We start from the raw sequence: 21,438 nt of genomic DNA, 5'->3' as shown, positions 1-21,438 counted from the left end.
GTGCAGAGCACTGTACTAAGCGCTTGGGAAGTACAAGTTGGCAACATATAGAGACGGTACCTACCCAACTGTGGGCTCACAGTCTAGAAGGGGGAGATAGAGAACAAGAACCCATCAAGTAAATCTGCTTCATGTCACCGATGGAGAATGTGTCAGGGTCATCAATTTACACTTGATCAGTTGTGTGCTTTGAATAACCTGAAAAATTCAAAGCTACTTCCATTAAACAGAGTAAACGTGTACCTTGTAAGTGAGCATAAATCATTTTGCATTAGAAACAGAGGCATGGACCTCCAAACGAGGGGGGGAGGGAGGCAGTATTCATTCATTCAATCATATTTATTGAGCGTTTACTGTGTGCAGAGCACAGTACTAAGCGCTTGGGAGATTACAACAATAGATGCATTCCCTGCCCACAATGAGCTTAAAGTCGAGAGGGGGAGACAGACATAAATATAAACTACAGATACGTACATAAGTGCTTTGGTGCTGGGAGGGGAGATGAACACATGGCACATGTCAGGGCAATGCCAAAAAGAGTGGGAAAAGACAGCCAAGGCCAAAACAAAGAGGCTGCACAATTTGGACTTGGAATACACAGCATAACCCATTTCTGAAAGTTTGATCAGGTTCACCTAAAAGCCATGCAAATGAGATCTCTCACTACACCTAGCCGGTCAGCACTGAGGTAAAGTTGGGAACATCTATAATTTATTATATCTGCAGTTTTAGGTATTTATAGTAATGTCTACCTCCCCCTCTAGACTGTAAACTCGTTGTGGGCAGGGAATGTGTCTACTGTTCTACTGAACTCTCACAAGAGCTTAGTGCAGTGCTCTGTCTGGAGTAAGCACTCAAATATGACTGACGATCATAATTCTGCTGATATCATGTACAAAAAATGGACAGCAGGAGAGATAAGTCATTGATGAGCTGAAGCAGGACAATAATAATAATAATAATGTTGGTATTTGTTAAGCGCTTACTATGTGCAAGGCACTGTTCTAAGCGCTGGGGTAGATACAAGGTAATCAGGTTGTCCCACATGGGACTCACAGTCTTCATCCCCATTTTACAGATGAGGGAACTGAGGCCCAGAGAAGTTAAGTGACTTGCCCAAAGTCACACAGCTGACAAGTGGCGGAGCCGGCATTTGAACCCACGACCTCTGACTCCAAAGCCCGTGCTCTTTCCACTGAGCCATGCTGCTTCCAATCACAAGCAAGATCTGCTGAAGAAATATTTGGAGGACAGAGGGAAGGGCAACTTCTACTGGGGGGAACTAGGAAGCACTAGCATTCAAATAATAATAATGATAATAATACTAATAATGGTATTTGTTTAGTGCTTACTGTGTGCCAGGCAGTGTACTAAGTGCTGGGGTGATCACAAGCAAATCGGGTTGGATACAGTCCCTCTCCCAAATGGGGCTCACAGTCTTAATGCCCATTTTACAGATAAGGTAACAGGCGCAGAGAAGTGAAGTGACTCGGCCAAGGCCACACAGCAGACAAATGGGGGAGCAGGGATTAGAACCCATGACCTTCCGACTCTCAGGCCCAGGCTCTATCCACTACACCCTCACCTTCAGCAAAGCGTTAGGTCACAGCTTTTGGACCAGTACACTATGAAACGATGAATCACAAGCAGGGTTCAGTTTTTTTTAAAGGACTTGAGTCACAAGCTAGTCAGTCTTTTCACATACACTTTTTCTTTTCCTAAACAGACAGCAGGAGACAAGACACCCAATCGAATCAGTAACATCATTCATTCATTCATTCAATTGTATTTATTGAATGAATAAATCTAAGTAGTTGAATTACAGTACGGCACTAAAAGACGTTGCGAGTTTCCCCAGCTGAAGGCAGGTACCTAACATTAGTTTTTATTTATTTATTTTACTTGTACATATCTATTCTATTTATTTTATTTTGTTAGTATGTTTGGTTTTGTTCTCTGTCTCCCCCTTTTAGACTGTGAGCCCACTGCTGGGTAGGGACTGTCTCTAGATGTTGCCAATTTGTACTTCCCAAGCACTTAGTACAGTGCTCTGCACATAGTAAGCGCTCAATAAATACGATTGATGATGATGATTGAGTGCTTACTGTGTGCAGAGCGTTGTACTAAGCGCTTAAGCATTGAAGGGTATAGATATACATTCAAATATAACCCAATACCATTTTAAGATTTCTCTCTGACCAAGAGGCCTTCAGTTCAATGATTATATGGTTGTCTAAAGCAAAACTGAACATATTAAAACTGTAAAAAAAAAAACCCAAAACACCACATTAAAAAAAAAAAAAAAAACCCAATCCCCACTGGTCTCTGGCCCCCTGATGCTCAATCCCTAAATATCCAGAGGCCAGCTCCCCTCAGCCTTGAGCAGCATGATGCAGATTGGACAGAAACTTTTTTATTTGTATAGAGGTTTCCAATACCCAATATCTCCAACTGTACCTTACGTTAAAACTACTCGTCTGTACCAACCAACCCAAAGATACAACCAACACTGTTTGCTACCTTACCCCGGTGTTCTAATCCCACTCTGCCACTTGCCCGGTATGTGACCTTGAGCAAATCTCTTAACTACTCCGTGCCTCAGTTTCCTCATGGTCATAAAATGGGGATTAAATCCTACTCTTCCCTACTTAGGCTGTGAGTCCTACAGCGGCAAGGAGCTGTGACCAACCTCATTGTCTTACCTCTACCCCACGCTCAATACAGTGCTTGGCACAAATAAATGCCATAATTAGCAGTAGTAGCAGTAGCAAAGCCACCCCAGAAATGCGAACTGTATTATTTGAGGTCTTATTCTTCATCTGCCCTAACCTTCGCCCTTCCATCTATGGAAACCTTGACCTGCCGCATCCATCTGGGCTCAGATTAAAGAATTAACAATAAACAGATCTTGGAGAAAGCTCTGCCCACAGAGACACCGAGGAGACCCCTAAGGAGACAACCAAAGACATTGTTGAAAAGTTGGGTGGCGATTTAGTTTAGAAATGGACAAGGGAGATGTGGAGTCAATTACATCTCATTTAGAGAAATCACTGTTCAACAAGGACCTCAGATTTACCCAATCTAATCACTGCTAGGCAGTGAAACAGATGAAGTACTTGTTATGGATTTATCTACCATCTGTTAAACTTATGGGATTTTAAAAAAATCTCGCATCAGCTTTCAAGAAAAGATGAATTTATAAATATGACTGAACTCTCCCCATTAGGGTCACCTTCAAAGGTGCACAAGTATTTCAAAGGAGTTTGCCTGTTAATTAGCCTAAATTGGACAAACTGATCACTGAAGTTGCAAAACCACTACCAGCAGAACAAGTTCTGCTTTTGCAGCCACCAAAGGCTCATAAATCACGCTATAACTCCCCTTGTAATATTAAATGGTGCTTTGAATTACTTTATGATTAAGCAATAGTTTATATGACATATATTGGCCATAACCAATCAATGTTTTCTATTGACCATGTACTGTGTACAGAGCACTGAACTAGGTGTTTGGAGAGTACAACAGCCCATTAATTAATTTAATATTACTTTTCCACAGGCTCCTGAATGACATCTAAATCTATGGGAAGATATACTTCAGTCACATTCAGTTCAACAGGAACCAACATTTTAAATCAATTTTCCATACCTAGAAGTGGGCAATTATTTTGGTTCATGGGCCACTAAACTAGTTTTAGCTTATTTGTTAAAAAAGGGAAGCAACATTTTGAAAAGAGTCTAGGAGTCAGATAACCTGGGTTCTGATCCCAGCTCCCCATTTGTCACAACTTCTCTGGGTCCCAGTTACTTTATCTGTCAGATGGAGATTAAATCTTTTTCTCCCTCCGACAGACCGTGAGCCCCATGTAGGACAGGGGCTGTACCCAACCTGATGATCTTGCATCAACCCCAGAATATACTGCAGTGCTTGGCACATAGTAAGTGCTTAACAAGTACCATTAAAAATCAAAAACAGAACAGTACAGAATGTTTTCATTTCATGGTCAGATGGCCCTACCCCTGATGAGGCTGTTTTATACCCACTTTCTGTCCAAACTGTCACAGTAGTGGGGGTTGGGGGAGGAGAACCATCACTGGTTCTCCCACTTTCTGTTCTTGAAGCCCCAGAACCACCAGCCTATAAGGACCAGGCAGGGTGGAGGTGGCCACAATGGTCTCTTCCCTCCTCCTCTCTCCTGGCCGGTTCAGCCCAATCCAAATAATAATAATAATGGTATTTGTTAAGCGCTTACCATGTGCCAGGCACTGCACTAAGCACTGGGGTGGACACAAGTAGAGTTGGACATAGTCCCTGTCCTACATGGGGCTCACAGTCTCAGTCCCCATTTTACAGATGAGGTAACTGAGGCCCAGAGAAGTGAAGTGAGAGGCCCAAGGTCACACAGCACACAAGTGTCGGAGCTGGGATTAGAACTCGTGACTTTCTGACTCCCAGGCTGCTTCAGGGAGAATTGCTGCTGCCAGGGGGAAGCCAACTGCACTCACAACCACCCACAGCACTCTTGGACATATCGACTTACACACCCTACTACATAATCAATCATATTTGTTGAGCACTCATGTGCACAGCACTGAGCTAAACGCTTGGGAGAGTATAACAGAATTGGTAGATCCATTCTACGCCCACACCAAGCTTACAATTTAAAGGACTTAGAAGCATTTATCACTATACGCAATTTACGTTTCTCCTCAATTATTTTGTGTGCCTCTCCCTGCTCAACTTTAAGCTCTTCAAGGAAGGGAATGTGCTAATTTCTACTGTACTGCAGTGCTCTGCAAATACTATCAATTGATTAAGAGATCTTATGCAAGCCACAATTACTGGCTGATTTGCTGAAGAGCAGAGAATGGGTGGGGCGGGTGGCCCCTGGGGAGAGAGGAGGGGGGAAAGGAGGGAGAGAGGAGGGGGAGAGTCTGCTGGGGGTGCAAATAAGCAGCCTGCACTGCTACAACTCCAGAACCATGACTGCTGGTTAGAAGCTGCTACAGGCAGAAATGGTGGCTTGGGTCAAATTCAACTTTCCAGATGGTGGTCCATTTGGCTGTACTTTGCCCATCCCTGACTTCAATTTCACAGCTGGCATGACCACTTTCCAGATCTATACTGGCCATTTTTCCTTATAATCTGCTATATTTTTTTCCAGTAAATTACCCTCCATAATTGAGGAAGCTACGTGGTTGTTCACCTTTAAATTATGAATGCCTCTGTTTCCACCAACATTTGCTAAATTCAAGTGATTATCAACAGATTTACACAATTCTTGTATCTTCCAGGGTATCTCGGAGGGTTCTGTAAAATGTTTTGGAAGCAACTTTTCCCACAATATTTTGTTTCCATTTCTCGCAATTTTAAATCTCAAACTGGATTTTTTTTGTCACATCATTTAGTTAGGTTTCTCAGCGTTGCAGTATTGACACATTGACACACATTGACACATTGACTTTTTCCTCTTTTGTTGGCACTGATTTGGTATTTGAGAAAATAAAAACTCTTTATTTTCCATGGCTCACAAAAATCAATCACTCTAAACCTGAACTGCCTCTAAACTTTGAGTTTGATTTCTTCACAAGCACGGCTTTAATTACACACTAGTATTTTTCACAGGAGTGTGGGAGAGAGAGACAGACAGAGGGTATTCTTGCTTTGTTCCCTTTTATTGTGGTGGGACCACTACTGTTTCAAGTCACAAGATTTCAGGTGTTGAGACTAACTGAAGAATCAAACTGCATTTTGAAATTCAAAATGTCAATTCCAAATGCACACCAGTTCAAGAACTCAAACATTTATACTTGCTCTGGGGCATTCCATTTCTTATTTTTATTTATAAACTATACATTTGAGTTCAATCTTACTTATTAATGCATTTATGTGATAAAAAGCAAAGGGAAGGAGAGGTCTGAACTCTGCAGGTGCCCTTAGCTGAACTGAATTAAAGGACCGGGGAACCAGAAATCAGACCTTACCTCTTGAGATAAAATTAACCAATCACTAAAAGCCAGAAATAACCAACGAAGGGAAAGTTGCTTGCATAATGAGGTAGTACTAAAGCCTCTCTAGAAGGCTTGCTGGACCTGAATTGGCCCTAGGCACCTCCCACTGACTAATGGGTTGATTATGTACAGTGAGTGGGTGTGCAGCAGAGAACAGGAAAAAAACAGCTGTAAAATTTACTTGAAAGTTACAAGACTATAGTGTCTCCAAAAAGTACATGCAGGTCTTAGGCACATTCACTGTGGCCCATAGCATACATGGCTCGCAGCCCTCAGGAAAATCCAATACCTTATTCATGTAAGGCCCTACATTGCCCCCTAATTAGGCTCAGCAACCAGGAGTGTAATTTGAGGTAAGGAACATTGCAATATGTGATCCCTCCAATGTAAGGACCAATTAAGACAGACTTTCTGAAAAATAGAGAGGGTTTCTTGGTTCACTTTGGAGAGGGATAAAACCCGAAAGCATAGCAATAAAACCCAGGGAAAAGAGAGCCTGGGATCTCAAGATAGGCAAAAGACTGAATCCCAGCAACAGACAAGGATAAGATGATGCTGGTTTCACTTCATTTGGTTACCATTTTGGACTTGGCCATCGTCTTTTATTGTTCCTGCTCCATTCCAAGATTTAGAAGGCATAGAAATAATATCAAATGAGCAGGTCAATCCTGTTCACATAGGATAAGAGTAATTCCACTAGTTTGATTTATTTCCTGAAGAGTTGTTTTCTGAACCAATAACCCACATTTTGGGACAAGTTTGGGGGTAAGAAGGTTCTAAGGGAACTTTCCAAGGATTACCTTGCTGAGTGCCTAACATGAGCTATGCACAAACACACAATAAAGACAATATATATACCACTAGTTCTACATGCAACCCAACCACTCTCCTCTAAACCTTGTTGCACTGTATTGGCGGTCTCAGGGCGGCTTCCAGATTCCAGGCAAGCTGGAGGAGCGGGTTGAAGGAGGGGCCCCAGAACCAATCCCCCTGCCAAATCCCTCCTCTCTGCACTCATCCAAGTACATTTTTCACCTCTATCCCACGGGAAGTAGAATGATCTAACTGATAGCTATAAAATGAACAGATTTGTTAATAGGCAGATTCCAAATTCTTTTCAACTTGGCCCCAGGTACTCTGTGAAGTCCCTCATCAATGGATGAAGCACGATCCTTTCAGCTCCAGAAGAAACAGGTCTCATCTCCCCAACTTTCCAGCCTCGTTGGTAAATACCGCACATTTTCCTACCAAGACCCACCGCTATGGATGCACCACTCTACTTGAAGCATACTTCAATACTTGAATTTCATTTCCCCGGCCTTGACCGAAGGAAGACATGAAGCAGGTAGGTCTTATTTGACAAGAGTGGTTTCAGTGCCAAAATTTTCCTAGTGTTCCTTAATCTTCCTTCTTCCTACAAGGCGCAGGATCTTTTCTGGTTCAAGCCTTCTGACTTCCTTCCAGGCTCCATCTCTGCCTTCACTCAAACTCCTACGTATTCTAGCCGCAGCCTGTATCCTGTTCATTTGGGCCCTGAAATGGTAAAGCTTAAATACTCTTCTTCCAGCAGGTCACTATAAAGTAAGAAGCCACCTGAGGCAAGAAATTCTTTCTAGAGGAGTCCCAGAGTATGCCATTTAAAGCAACATAGCAGAATCAGAGAGCACGTAATTTGTATCTGAGTCCCATCCAAGACAGAATCACTACTTCAAAAACAAGCAGCTTAAAGAGGGGATTGAGGAGGGCAGAAGACCAACAAAACAAAACCAAAAAGGCAACAAAAAGAAAAAAAAGCTAGGCGTAGGTATGCCAAACCTGGGGCGGGGGACGACGGCATGAAAAAAAGTTAGAGAGCATCCCTCTGAATTAAGTCTTACAGAATTCTTGCTACTCTAAGGGCAACAGAGACCCAGATACTGCCTGACCTCACTATAAACTGTAATCATGAGTTCCTGAAGAAAAAGGCTGCTTAACACATTGACTTTTTAGGTACTCACTGGGATTACAATGTATGAACATTTTTTCACTATGCACGACAAAACTGCATTTAGCCACATTTACTACGGATAAGCTTTCACTAGAAGGGATGAATTACCTCAATTCTAACCAAGGAGTCACAAAAAAGTGTCTGTGTGACGTGACGGAATCGGAAGAACAAGAAAACCAAACAGTAGTAGTACCAATTTCTGTGTAAAAATTCTCATAATATTCAAATCTCAGTGTCTACAGTGACTTTCCCAAATGTTTACCTTCTGGAAGAATCAATTTTAGCCAACTTTCTCCACAAAATAATTCATTCATTCAATGGTATTTATTGAGTGCTTACTGTGTGCAAAGCACTGTACTAAGCACTTGGGAGAGGACACTAAAACAACAGACACATTCCTGCCCACAACGAGCTGAAAACAAAGCCTGAGACAATGCCCATTAAGTTTGATTTAGTTTTATTTTTAAATGCCATTTTTTCTGAATTGAGGAAAAATTAAAAGGAATCTCAGTATTCAGAGATTTAGCACAGAAGCCTGAATATAGGACTCAACTTCTGAGTTGTAAACGATGCAAATAAGATAAAGACAGTAGACAAACACAGCCTTCCACACTGCTGTTCTTCTGCCAGAGTGCTACTGAATTTCAGTGCACTTCCTTTTCCCTCCCTTTGAAACACTTTGATAGTGATTAAAGTTAATTTTGATTCACTATCAGATAATGCTGATATTATAGTATAAAATTTACATTGATAGTCTGTGAAAGACAATATTTGGTGTGTTGTATCTACATTATATACACAAAAGTTTAATTCAAAATGTTATTATTGACTACATTTTATTTGATCACGTAGCTGCTGTTTAATTTGTATTGTTTGTCCATTTTTTGTACCTTGGGAAAGTAATGAAGTGCATTACAAGTATTTCCTACGGGAAATTATAGGCCATTTAGCTCTTTGATGTTAAATTGATAAAACCAATCAAAAGTGCTAACCTGAGCACAGAGAAGGGACAAAATGGGATGTTTCAATATATCAAACATGGCCCAAGGTCCTAAATAGAAAGGTGGCTTTGCAAAAAACATTAAAAACTTTTGAGTCGGCTAACATACAGCTATTGATATCTTTAAAATGATAATACTTTTCTCCCACTGCACCTCGATTACAAGATTTGACATTACCTAATAAAAAAGAGCCTTCTTTAGAAATACTTCTTTAAACATCCCTTTCAAAATTACTTTTTCTTGGTGAGGGGAGAACAAACTTCATGGAAATTTCTGAATTTCACCTGCATTACCTTCAAATAGGCCAAACCGAACACAAACACTGCTAACTATAATTATAGCTTGAGTTCATATGCTTCCTAGTCACAGTAGTCAAGTCCTTTCAAAATTCCTTTCAACACCCCTTTCAAAATTACTTTTTCTTGGTGAGGGGAGAACAAATTTCATGGAAATTTCTGAATTTCACCTGCATTACCTTCAAATAGGCCAAACTGAACACAAACACTGATAACTATAATTATAGCTTGAGTTCATATGTTTCCTAGTCACAATAGTCAAGTCCTACTTCCAAGGGCTTAAAACTGGAGTTATTTGTAACTACTGAGAAAGGATATAAATAGTCTAAGTAGGATTTTTCATTTGCGAAAAACTGCAAGAGTTCTGCAACAAAGAATTCACAGACCTAGTTATATAGGGGTACAGAGATGTTTGAGAAACCAAGACCAAAGAATGTTTCAGAAGATATTTTGTTGAATTAAATGATTACCTTAAGCGTTTATTACGGGAGTAGTCGCCCCCACACCATTTAAAAAAAAAGGGGAGGGGGTAATGTATGGAAGAGGGAAGATTTTCATCAAGTGTATTCCATCTGCATATAACCGTGCTGAGGAAAGAGGGTCTTGTCCGGTTGTCAGCAAGACTTTTCACAAACCTATCTGCTATTCAGTTTGTTTTCTGACAATGTACGGTCAATATTTCTAACCGCCGTTTTTAAAAAAAATGCAACTGCCATTCAAAAACATAAATCAAGCTTATCGCACCCACACAAGCAGAGAAACGCAACAACGACGGGCTAACTCCCCTTAAAATAGTTCAGACCAAAGTTATTTTCCTTCCGCAACAATTGTCGGCGTGACTTGACCGCGCTTGTCACCCAAATCTGACATAAAGGACTGGACGTCAAAGGGTTAGTTCACAAAAAAAAAAAGGCGTTTGAGAACCCAATGGGGAATAAAATTCATTCATTCATATTTATTGAGCAATTACTGTGTGCAGAGCACCGTACTAAGCGCTTGGGAAGTACAAGTTGGCAACATGCTCCACAAATCAGAAATGTTAACTCTTACCCCCCACGGCCCAGCCTTCAGATTTCAAAGATTTCAATTCATTCAAGAGAAGCAGCGTGGCTCAGTGGAAAGAGCACGGGCTTTGGAGTCAGAGGTTGTGGGTTCAAATCCCGATTCCACCCATTGTCAGGCTTTGGGCAAGTCTCCTCACTTCTGTGCTTTAGTTCCCTCATCTGTAAAATGGGGATTACGACCGTGAGCCCCCCTCGTGGGGCAACCTGATCACCTTGTAACCTCCCCAGCGCTTCGCACCTAGTAAGCGCTTAATAAATGCCATTATTATTGTTATTATTTCCTGAGGAACAGAAGCAACCAACAAAGGGGAAGTCGGAAGAGGAGATCCCGTCCAATCAACGCTTGATTCACAAATCGGCTACTGTTGGGATGAAACCTGCTCTCTGAGTGGTTGGCATGTAAAAGACGCTATAGGCCCGCCCCGTTCTCCAACCATCTCCCCATTAAAACTCCCCCCACCGAGCATCTCGCTTGCGTTTTTTTTTTTTTTACCAAAACAAACCCTCCCCCCTTATTAAAATAAATAAATAAAAAACACCCCCCGACGACGGAAAAAAGATCATTTCTCTCCCACGATCCCTCCCTCCGTTGAGAAACAAAACAGTCACACCACACACGCCCTGATGTGACGCTCTCGGGATACTTAGGACCGTTTTCCCCCCCTCGCCGATATTAAAAAATAAAGTGAAAAATCTCACCAACTCCTCGTAGCTCCTGTCATGTTCGTTGCCCTCCCAGTCCAACCTCTTGGGCAGCAGCTGGAGGGGGCAGAAGCGGGAGGGCGTAAGTAAATCCGGTCACTTTGCAACCTCCCCGGCGCTTAGAACAGTGCTTTGCGCATAGTAAGCGCTCAATCGATGCCATCATCATCATTATTAATATAAAAGTGTAGATTTGGCAGCAGCAGGCCAAGGGGTGGGTCGGAGGGTGATCCCGAGGGGGGCAAGTTGGGAAGGAGGCGGGGGGTGGGAGCGTGGAGAAGGGAAGGAAGTGGGAAGAGCCCGGGCTTTGGAGTCAGGGGTTCAAATTCCAGCTCCGCCAACGGTCAGCTGGGTGACTTTGGGCAAGCCACTTCACTTCTCAGGGCCTCAGTTCCCTCATCTGGAAAATGGGGATGAGGACTGGAAGCCCCCCGTGGGACAACCTGATCAGCCTGCATCGCCCCCGGCGCTTAGAACAGTGCTTTGCACATAGTAAGCGCTTAATAAATGCCATTATTATTAAGTCATTTCTCAAGGCCTCAGATCCCTCAATCTGGAAACTGGGGATGAAGACTGGGAGCCCCCCGTGGGACAACCTAATCCCCCTGTAACCTCCCCAGCGTTTAGAACAGTGCTTTGCACATAGTAAGCGCTCAATCAATGCCATTATTAAGTCACTTCTCAGGGCCTCAGTTCCCTCATTTGGACAATGGGGATGAAGACTGGGAGCCCCCACGTGGGACAACCTAATCAGCCTGTATCACCCCCAGCTCTTAGAACAGTGCTTTGCACATAGTAAGCGCTTAGTAAGTGCCAGTATTATTATTATTATTATTAAGTCACTTCTCAGGGCCTCAGTTCCCTTATCTGGAAAATGGGGATGAAGACTGGGAGCCCCCCCCGTGGGACAACCTAATCAGCCTGTGTCACCCCCAGCGCTTAGAACGGTGCTTTGCACATAGTAAGCGCTTAATAAATGCCATTATTATTATTATTAAGTCACTACTCAGGGCCTCGGTGACCTCATCTGGAAAATGGGGATGAAGACTGGGAGCCCCCCACTTAGAATGGTGCTTCGCCCATAGTAATCGCTTAACAAATGCCATTATTATTAAGTCACTTCTCAGGGCCTCGGTGACCTCACCTGGAAAATGGGGATGAAGACTGGGGGCCCCCCACTTAGAACGGTGTTTCGCACATAGAAAGCGCTTAATAAGTGCCTCGGTGACCTCATCTGGAAAATGGGGATGAAGACTGGGAGCCCCCCACTTAGAACGGTGCTTCGCCCATAGTAAGCGCTTAATAAATGCCATTCTTATTAAGTCACTTCTCAAGGCCTCGGTGACCTCATCTGTTAAATGGGGATGAAGACAGAACGGCGCTTCGCACATAGTAAGCGCTTAATAAATGCCATTATTATTAAGTCACTTCTCAGGGCCTCGGTGACCTCATCTGTTAAACGGGGATGAAGACTTGGAACGGCGCTTCGCACATAGTAGGCGCTTAGTAAATGCCGGCATTATTATTATTATTTAGACTGCGAGCCCACTGTTGGGTAGGGACTGTATATGTTGCCAATTTGTCCTTCCCAAGCGCTTAGTCCAGTGCTCTGCACAGAGTAAGCGCTCAATAAATACGATTGATGATGATGATGATTGAGGAAGAGGAGAGATGCCGGCATTATTCTCGCCTGTCCCGCCGTCGACCCCCGGCCCACGTCATCCCCCGGGCCTGGAATGCCCTCCCTCTGCCCATCCGCCAAGCTCGCTCTCTTCCTCCCTTCAAGGCCCTGCTGAGAGCTCACCTCCTCCAGGAGGCCTTCCCAGACTGAGCCCCTTCCTTCCTCTCCCCCTCGTCCCCCTCTCCATCGCCCCCCCGTCTTACCTCCTTCCCTTCCCCACAGCACCTGTCTATATGGATATATGGTTGTACATATTTATTACTCTATTTATTTATTTATTTATCAATCAATCAATCAATCAATCGTATTTATTGAGCGCTTACTATGTGCAGAGCACTGTACTAAGCGCTTGGGAAGTACAAATTGGCAACACATAGAGACAGTCCCTACCCAACAGTGGGCTCACAGTCTAAAAGGGGGAGACAGAGAACAAAACCAAACATACCAACAAAATAAAATAAATAGGATAGAAATGTACAAGTAAAATAAATAAATAAATAGAGTAATAAATATGTGCAACCATATATACATATATACAGGTGCTGTGGGGAAGGGAAGGAGGTAAGATGGGGGGATGGAGAGGGGGACGAGGGGGAGAGGAAGGAAGGGGCTCAGTCTGGGAAGGCCTCCTGGAGCAGGTGAGCTCTCAGCAGGGCCTTGAACATTATTTCACCTTATTTCACTTGTACCTATCTATCCTATTTATTTCATTTTGTTAGTATGTTTGGTTTTGTTCTCTGTCTCCCCCTTTAAGACTGTGAGCCCGCTGTTGGGTAGGGACTGTCTCTGTATGTTGCCAATTTGTCCTTCCCAGGCGCTTAGTCCAGTGCTCTGCACATAGTAAGCGCTCAATAAATACGATTGATGATGATGATGATTATTTAGACTGCGAGCCCACTGTTGGGTAGGGACTGTCTCTATATGTTGCCAATTTGTCCTTCCCAAGCGCTTAGTCCAGTGCTCTGCACAGAGTAAGCGCTCAATAAATACGATTGATGATGATGATGATGATGATTATTTAGACTGCGAGCCCACTGTTGGGTAGGGACGGTCTCTATATGTTGCCAATCTGTACTTCCCAAGCGCTTAGTCCAGTGCTCTGCACAGAGTAAGCGCTCAATAAATACGATTGATGATGATTGAGGAAGAGGAGAGATGCCGGCATTATTATTATTGTTTAGACTGCGAGCCCACTGTTGGGTAGGGCCTGTCTATGTTGCCAATTTGCCCTTCCCAAGCGCTTAGTCCAGCGCTCTGCACATAGTAAGCGCTCAATAAATACGATTGATGATGATTGAGGAAGAGGAGAGATGGCGGCGTTATTATTATTACTATTTAGACTGCGAGCCCGCTGTTGGGTAGGGCCTGTCTATGTTGCCAATCTGTCCTTCCCAAGCGCTTAGTCCAGTGCTCTGCACATAGTAAGCGCTCAATAAATACGATTGATGATGATTGAGGAAGAGGAGAGATGCCGGCATTATTATTATTGTTTAGACTGCGAGCCCACTGTTGGGTAGGGCCTGTCTATGTTGCCAATTTGCCCTTCCCAAGCGCTTAGTCCAGTGCTCTGCACATAGTAAGCGCTCAATAAATATGATTGATGATGATTGAGGAAGAGGAGAGATGGCGGCGTTATTATTATTACTATTTAGACTGCGAGCCCGCTGTTGGGTAGGGCCTGTCTATGTTGCCAATCTGTCCTTCCCAAGCGCTTAGTCCAGTGCTCTGCACATAGTAAGCGCTCAATACGATTGATGATGATGATGATGATTATTATTATTATTATTTAGACTGCGAGCCCACTGTTGGGTAGGGCCTGTCTATGTTGCCAATCTGTCCTTCCCAAGCGCTTAGTCCAGTGCTCTGCACATAGTAAGCGCTCAATAAATACGATTGATGATGATGATCATTATTATTTAGACTGCGAGCCCACTGTTGGGTAGGGCCTGTCTATGTTGCCAATCTGTCCTTCCCAAGCGCTTAGTCCAGTGCTCTGCACAGAGTAAGCGCTCAATAAATACGACTGATGATGATGATTTAGACTGTGAGCCCACTGTTGGGTAGGGACGGTCTCTCTATGCTGCCAATCTGTATTTCCCAAGCGCTTAGTCCAGGGCTCAGCACATAGTAATTGCTCAATAAACACGATTGATGATGATGATGATTGAGGAAGAGGGAGGGAGGGGGGAAAAGAGAGGAGCTGCACAGACCTGGTACTGCTCCAACTCCTGCACCAGCGCCTGCAGCGGACAGACAACCCGGTTAGAAGGTGTTCGGTCATTCCGAGCCCGCGGACCCCGGATCCCGGGGGGAGGAGGAGGAGGAGGAAGGGGAGGAAGAAGAGGAGGAGGAGGAGGAGGAGGAGGGGGAAGGGGTCGCCCCCCACCTCACCCCACACTCACCTGCGTCGCCCTCCGACAGGGCCCCGCCGACAGGAACCGTGCGATGAGGAAGTAGAGCTCTGACGGCGGGGAACAAGAGCAGAGAAGACGGGTGAGGAATGGGGAACGCGAGGGACGAAGAAGAAGAAGAAGAAGAAGAAGCGCCTCTTCCTCCTCCTCTTACCTGATTCAATAACGGGCACGGAACGGCGGCTGAGCGAAGGTTCGGCCATGACCGGGGGGGGGGGGGCCCCACTTGGAGGCCGCGCCGGAGCCACTCGCTTTCCCCCCTCCCTCCCCCCTTCTACCTCCGGCTTCTCCCCGCCGCCATTGCCGTCCTGCCGCGCGGCCCCGCCGCCTCCGCGGAGGGGCCGGGAGAAGAAATAGTCCCTCCGCTCGGCGCGCGCGCCCGGGTTGGGGGCTCCCCGGGACGGCGCGCGCGCCCTTTTGGAATTAGGCGCGTGCTGGAGGGAGGGGGCGCGGGGGGGGGGGCGTCCTGTCTCGCGCCGCCGGCCGGGGGGGGGGGGGGGGGAGGGAGAGGCGACGCGCGTGAGGGCGGGTATTCGTGCGCGCGGTGAAGCGGCCCCCATTGTGAGGCCGGAACTGCTTTCTTCCCTCAGACGTCGCGGAGGGAGCGGGCGCCGGCCCCCCTGAGGTAATCGTAAGGACGGGAAGGGGGGGGGGGGGTCAGAATAATGATGATGGTGGTATTTGTTAATAATAATAATATTTGTTCATGATAATAATGGTATCTGCACATAGTAAGCGCTTAATAAATACGATTGTTGATGATGATGGTGTTTCTTCATAATAATGGTATTTGTGAATGATCGGGGTGATGGTATTTGTGAATGCTAATAATGGTATTTGTTAATAACGACGATGATGGCATGTGCTCGTGATGATAATGGTATCTGCTAATGACGATGATATTTGTTAATGCTAATAATGGTATTTGTTAATAATAATGGCATTTGTTGATGACAACGATGATGGCATGTGCTAGTGATGATGATGGTATCTGTTAATGATGATGATATTTGTTAATGCTAATAATGGTATTTGTTAACGATGATGGCATTTGCTAGTGATGATAACGGTATCTGTTGATGATGATGATATTTGTTAATGCTAATAATGGTATTTGTTAACGACGATGATGGCATTTGCTAGTGATGATAATGGTATCTGTTAATGATGATGATATTTGTTAATGCTAATAATGGTATTTGTTAATAATAATGGGATTTGTTAATAACAACGATGATGGCATTTCCTAGTGATGATAATGGTATCTGTTAATGACGATGATATTTGTTAATGCTAATAATGGTATTTGTTAGTAATAATGGTATTTGTTGATAACAACGATGATGGCATTTGCTAGTGATGATAATGGTATCTGTTAATGACGATGATATTTGTTAATGCTAATAATGGTATTTGTTAGTAATAATGGGATTTGTTGATAACAACGATGATGGCATTTGCTAGTGATGATAATGGTATCTGTTAATGACGATGATATTTGTTAATGCTAATAATGGTGTTTGTTAATAATAATGGGATTTGTTAATAACAACGATGATGGCATTTGCTAGTGATGATAATGGTATCTGTTAATGATGATATTTGTTAATGCTAATAATGGTATTTGTTAGTAATAATGGCATTTGTTAATAACAACGACGATGGCATTTGCTAGTGATGATAACGGTATCTGTTAATGATGATGATATTTGTTAATGCTTATAATGGTATTTGTTAGTAATAATGGCATTTGTTAATAACAACGACGATGGCATTTGCTAGTGATGATAATGGTATCTGTTAATGACGATGATATTTGTTAATGCTAATAATGGTATTTGTTGATAACAACGATGATGGCATTTGCTAGTGATGATAATGGTATCTGTTAATGACGATGATATTTGTTAATGCTAATAATGGTATTTGTTAGTAATAATGGTATTTGTTGATAACAACGATGATGGCATTTGCTAGTGATGATAATGGTATCTGTTAATGACGATGATATTTGTTAATGCTAATAATGGTATTTGTTAGTAATAATGGGATTTGTTAATAACAACGATGATGGCATTTGCTAGTGATGATAATGGTATCTGTTAATGATGATGGTATTTGTTAATGCTAATAATGGTATTTGTTAGTAATAATGGTATTTGTTAATAACAACGATGATGGCATTTGCTAGTGATGATAACGGTATCTGTTAATGACGATGATATTTGTTAATGCTAATAATGGTATTTGTTAATAATAATGGGATTTGTTAATAACAACGATGATGGCATTTGCTAGTGATGATAATGGTATCTGTTAATGACGATGATATTTGTTAATGCTAATAATGGTATTTGTTAGTAATAATGGTATTTGTTGATAACAACGATGATGGCATTTGCTAGTGATGATAATGGTATCTGTTAATGACGATGATATTTGTTAATGCTAATAATGGTGTTTGTTAATAATAATGGGATTTGTTAATAACAACGATGATGGCATTTGCTAGTGATGATAATGGTATCTGTTAATGATGATATTTGTTAATGCTAATAATGGTATTTGTTAGTAATAATGCGATTTATTAATAACAACGATGATGGCATTTGCTAGTGATGATAATGGTATCTGTTAATGATGATATTTGTTAATGCTAATAATGGTATTTGTTAGTAATAATGGTATTTGTTAATAACAACGACGATGGCATTTGCTAGTGATGATAACGGTATCTGTTAATGATGATGATATTTGTTAATGCTAATAATGGTATTTGTTAGTAATAATGGGATTTGTTAATAACAACGACGATGGCATTTGCTAGTGATGATAACGGTATCTGTTGATGATAATGATGATGATGGTATTTGTTAATAATAAAAGTGATGGTGGGGTTTCCTGATAATAATAATGGTATCCGGTAATGATAATGACGGTTATGGTGTCTGTTGATAATCATGGTATTTGTTAATATTGATGATGGGATTTCTTAATCATAATGGTATTTGTTAATGATGATGATGATGGTTATGGTATTTGTTGATAATAATGATGGGATTTCTTAATCATAATGGTATTTGTTAATGATCATGATGATCAGTAAGCGCTCAATAAATACGATTGATTGATTGGTGAGTTAAGACCTGAGTTAAGACCTGTATATATGTATATATGTTTGTGGATATTTATTGCTCTACTTATTTATTTATTTATCTTACTTGTACATATCTATTCTATTTATTTTATTTTGTTAGTATGTTTGGTTTTGTTCTCTGTCTCCCCCTTTTAGACTGTGAGCCCACTGTTGGGTAGGGACTGTCTCTATATGTTGCCAATTTGTCCTTCCCAAGCGCTTAGTACAGTGCTGTGCACATAGTAAGCGCTCAATAAATACGATTGATGATGATGATGATGATGATGGTTATGGTATTTGTTGATAACAATGATGGGATTTCTTAATCATAATAGTATTTGTTAATGATCATGATGATGGTTATGGTATTTGTTAACGATGGCGATAAGGGTATTTGTTAATAATGATGGTATTTGTTAATAATAGCGATGGTGGTATTTGCTAGTAATGATAATGGTATCTGTTAATGATAACGATGATTATGGTATTTGTGAATAATAATGACGATGGTGTTTGCTGATAATAATAATGGTATCTGTTAATAATAATGATGGTTGTGGTATTTGTTGATAATAATGGTAGTTGTTAATAATGATGAGGATGATGGTATTTGCTAATAATAATGGTATTTGTTAATAATAATGCTGTTTGTTAATAATAATGATGGTATTTGCTAGTAATAATAATGGTATCTGTTAGTGATAATGATGATTATGGTATTTGTTAATAATAATGGTATTTGTTGTTAATAATGATGGTATTTGCTAATAATAATGATGATTATGGTATTTGTTAATAATAATAATGGTATTTGTTAATAATAATGATGTTGGTACTTTCTAATAATGATGGTATCTGTTAATAGTAGTGATGATTATGGTATTTGTTAATAATAATGGTATTTGTTAATAATGATAATGGTATTTCTTAATAATAATGGTATTTGTTAATAATAATGATGATGGTATTTGCTAATAATAATAATGATGATGATTATGGTATTTGTTAATAATAATGGTATTTGCTAATAATAATGGTGATGGTATATTCTAATAATAATAATGATTAAGGTATTTGTTAATAATAATAATGGTATATGTTAATGATGATGGATGGTATTTGCTAATAATGATGATGATGATTATGGTATTTGTTAATAATAATAATGGTATTTGTTAATGATGATGGTATTTGCGAGTAATGATAATGATGATTATGGTATTTGTTAATAATAATAATGATGGTATTTGCTAATAATAATGGTATTTGTTAATGATGATGGTGGTGGTATTTTTTAAATGACATTTATTAAGCGCTTACTGTGTGCAAAGCACTGTTCTAAGCGCTGGGGAGGTTACAGGGTGATCAGGTTGTCCCACGGGGGGCTCACAGTCTTAATCCCCGTTTTACAGACAAGGTCACTGAGACACGGAGAAGTGAAGTGACTTGCCCAAAGTCACACAGCTGACAATTGGCAGAGCTGGGATTTGAACCCATGACCTCTGAACTCCAAAGCCCGGGCTCTTTCCACTGAGCCACACTGCTTCTAAGGCAGGAAGCCACACCCGACGCCGGCTTCTCTGGAGCCCCCAGGTCCCCGGCCTGTAAGTGTTTTGATGCCGGAGACGAGAGGTGTGAAACGAGCGTTTTGGCCATTCCGATCGTTGGGGGCCAAGATTTTTGGAATCGGTGTCCTGATGGCGTTGTAGGAAGAGACCACCGACCGACATACCCTTATATCAAGTGGTCCCCGCTTTGTATCCATATTAAGATGCAGCGTGGCTCAGTGGAAAGAGCATGGGCTTGGGAGCCCAGAGGTCGTGGGTTCTAATCCCACCTCTGCCACTTGACAGCTGTGTGACTTTGGGCACATAGTAAGCGCTTAACAAATACCATCATTATTATTATTCAACCATTTATTTGTTTTGATTTTTGTAGGTGAAAGTGTTTTTATGTTCATTTCCCCCATGGGAATGTGGCCACTATTCAAGTACTTAGTACAGTACATTACACCAGAGGGTGCTCAATAAGTGCTACGCTCAATCAATCAAGGTATTTATTGACTGCTTACTCTGTATACTTCAGTGCTTGGGAGAGTGTAGTACAATAGAGGTGGTAGATACATTCCCTGTCTAAAGGAGCTTACAGTTTAGAGGGGGAGACAGAAATTAAAATAAATTATGGCTGTGTACATCAGTGCTGTAGGGTGGAGGGTAAAGTGAATTTCAGGTGCTTTAAGGGTACAGATCCCAGTGCATAAGTGATGCAGAAGGGAGAGGGAGTAGTGGAATTGAGGGTTTAGTTGGGGAAGGCCTCCTGGAGGAGATGTGATTTTTAAAAGTGGGGCTTTGAAGGGGGGGAGAATGATGGTCTGTTGTATATGAAGAAAGAAGGAGTTCCAGCCCAGAGGGAGGCCTTGGGCAAGGGGTCAGCAGCAAAGTACACGAGATTAAGGTACAATGAGTAGATGGGTACTTTTGTTCCTTTTTACTAAAATCTCTATTTCTATGCTGCATTGCATGCATAAATTAACCCTCCTCATTTATTCAGTCCTTTTCTCAAAACCCACTTCTTTTGTGAAATCTTCACCAGGAATGAAGTTGTTCCAGTAGGGATAAGGAAGACGAAATTTGCAAGGGGGTGTCTCTCGTGAACCGTTCATGGCTTCTAACGTTACACGGTGCTGTTTCTTCTTCACTCACGACTGTGACTTCCAGGGCAAGGTGTGCAGTCTGAACCATCGAGACTGTATTCCACATTCCAAGTGAAATTATGGATTTATGGATGCTATCAAATTTGCAATAAAAGGTTCTAAAAGATTTTCCCGTCTGATTTCTAGTAGATTGTGATTCATGGAACAGTACTGCAATTCGGTGTATTGCTGAGGTGCAGTAAATTCTACTGTAATGGCCTAAAAGGATTTATCCACCACCCAAAATCCTTCTGCGTTGGGAATACCTTCTGTCCCTGCCTATAATAACCATCTTAAAAAAAAGAACTCTAAAATGTCGATAAAATAAGAAGAGAGTAAGAGCTATAAATTTAATTTAATCATTTCATTTTTTTGTTTTTCATTAAAGACAAACCCTAAGCATCCTTAAATAACTTAAAGCAGCATACATTAAAACAGAATGTTACATTTAAAAAAG

At 41.8% G+C, this 21,438-nt stretch overlaps 1 protein-coding gene and 1 long non-coding RNA gene across 2 annotated transcripts in view; one reads left to right on the top strand and one right to left on the bottom strand.

Moving 5' to 3' along the window:
* Window positions 1–15,713, bottom strand: part of BRWD1 (bromodomain and WD repeat domain containing 1) — an 85,418-nt gene extending 69,705 nt beyond the window's left edge. Inside the window, exons 1-4 of the mRNA XM_038760134.1 lie at window positions 15,325–15,713; window positions 15,145–15,280; window positions 14,953–14,982; window positions 11,059–11,118 (exon numbers count right to left, since the gene is read on the bottom strand). Of these exons, the coding sequence (XP_038616062.1) occupies window positions 11,059–11,118; window positions 14,953–14,982; window positions 15,145–15,280; window positions 15,325–15,713 (615 nt within the window). The remainder of the gene's footprint in view (window positions 1–11,058; window positions 11,119–14,952; window positions 14,983–15,144; window positions 15,281–15,324) is intronic.
* Window positions 15,714–20,170: 4,457 nt separating this feature from the next.
* On the top strand, window positions 20,171–21,110 carry LOC119940241. The gene is made up of 2 exons (XR_005454898.1): window positions 20,171–20,341; window positions 20,882–21,110. It is a non-coding gene; the product is annotated as an uncharacterized LOC119940241 (long non-coding RNA).
* Window positions 21,111–21,438: the final 328 nt, after the last annotated feature.

This window comes from Tachyglossus aculeatus, chromosome 18, assembly GCF_015852505.1.
Source record: "Tachyglossus aculeatus isolate mTacAcu1 chromosome 18, mTacAcu1.pri, whole genome shotgun sequence".
Taxonomy (NCBI): Eukaryota; Metazoa; Chordata; class Mammalia; order Monotremata; family Tachyglossidae; genus Tachyglossus; species Tachyglossus aculeatus.
Note: the sequence above shows the minus strand (reverse complement) of the source record. Positions and strands in the feature narration are given on the sequence as shown.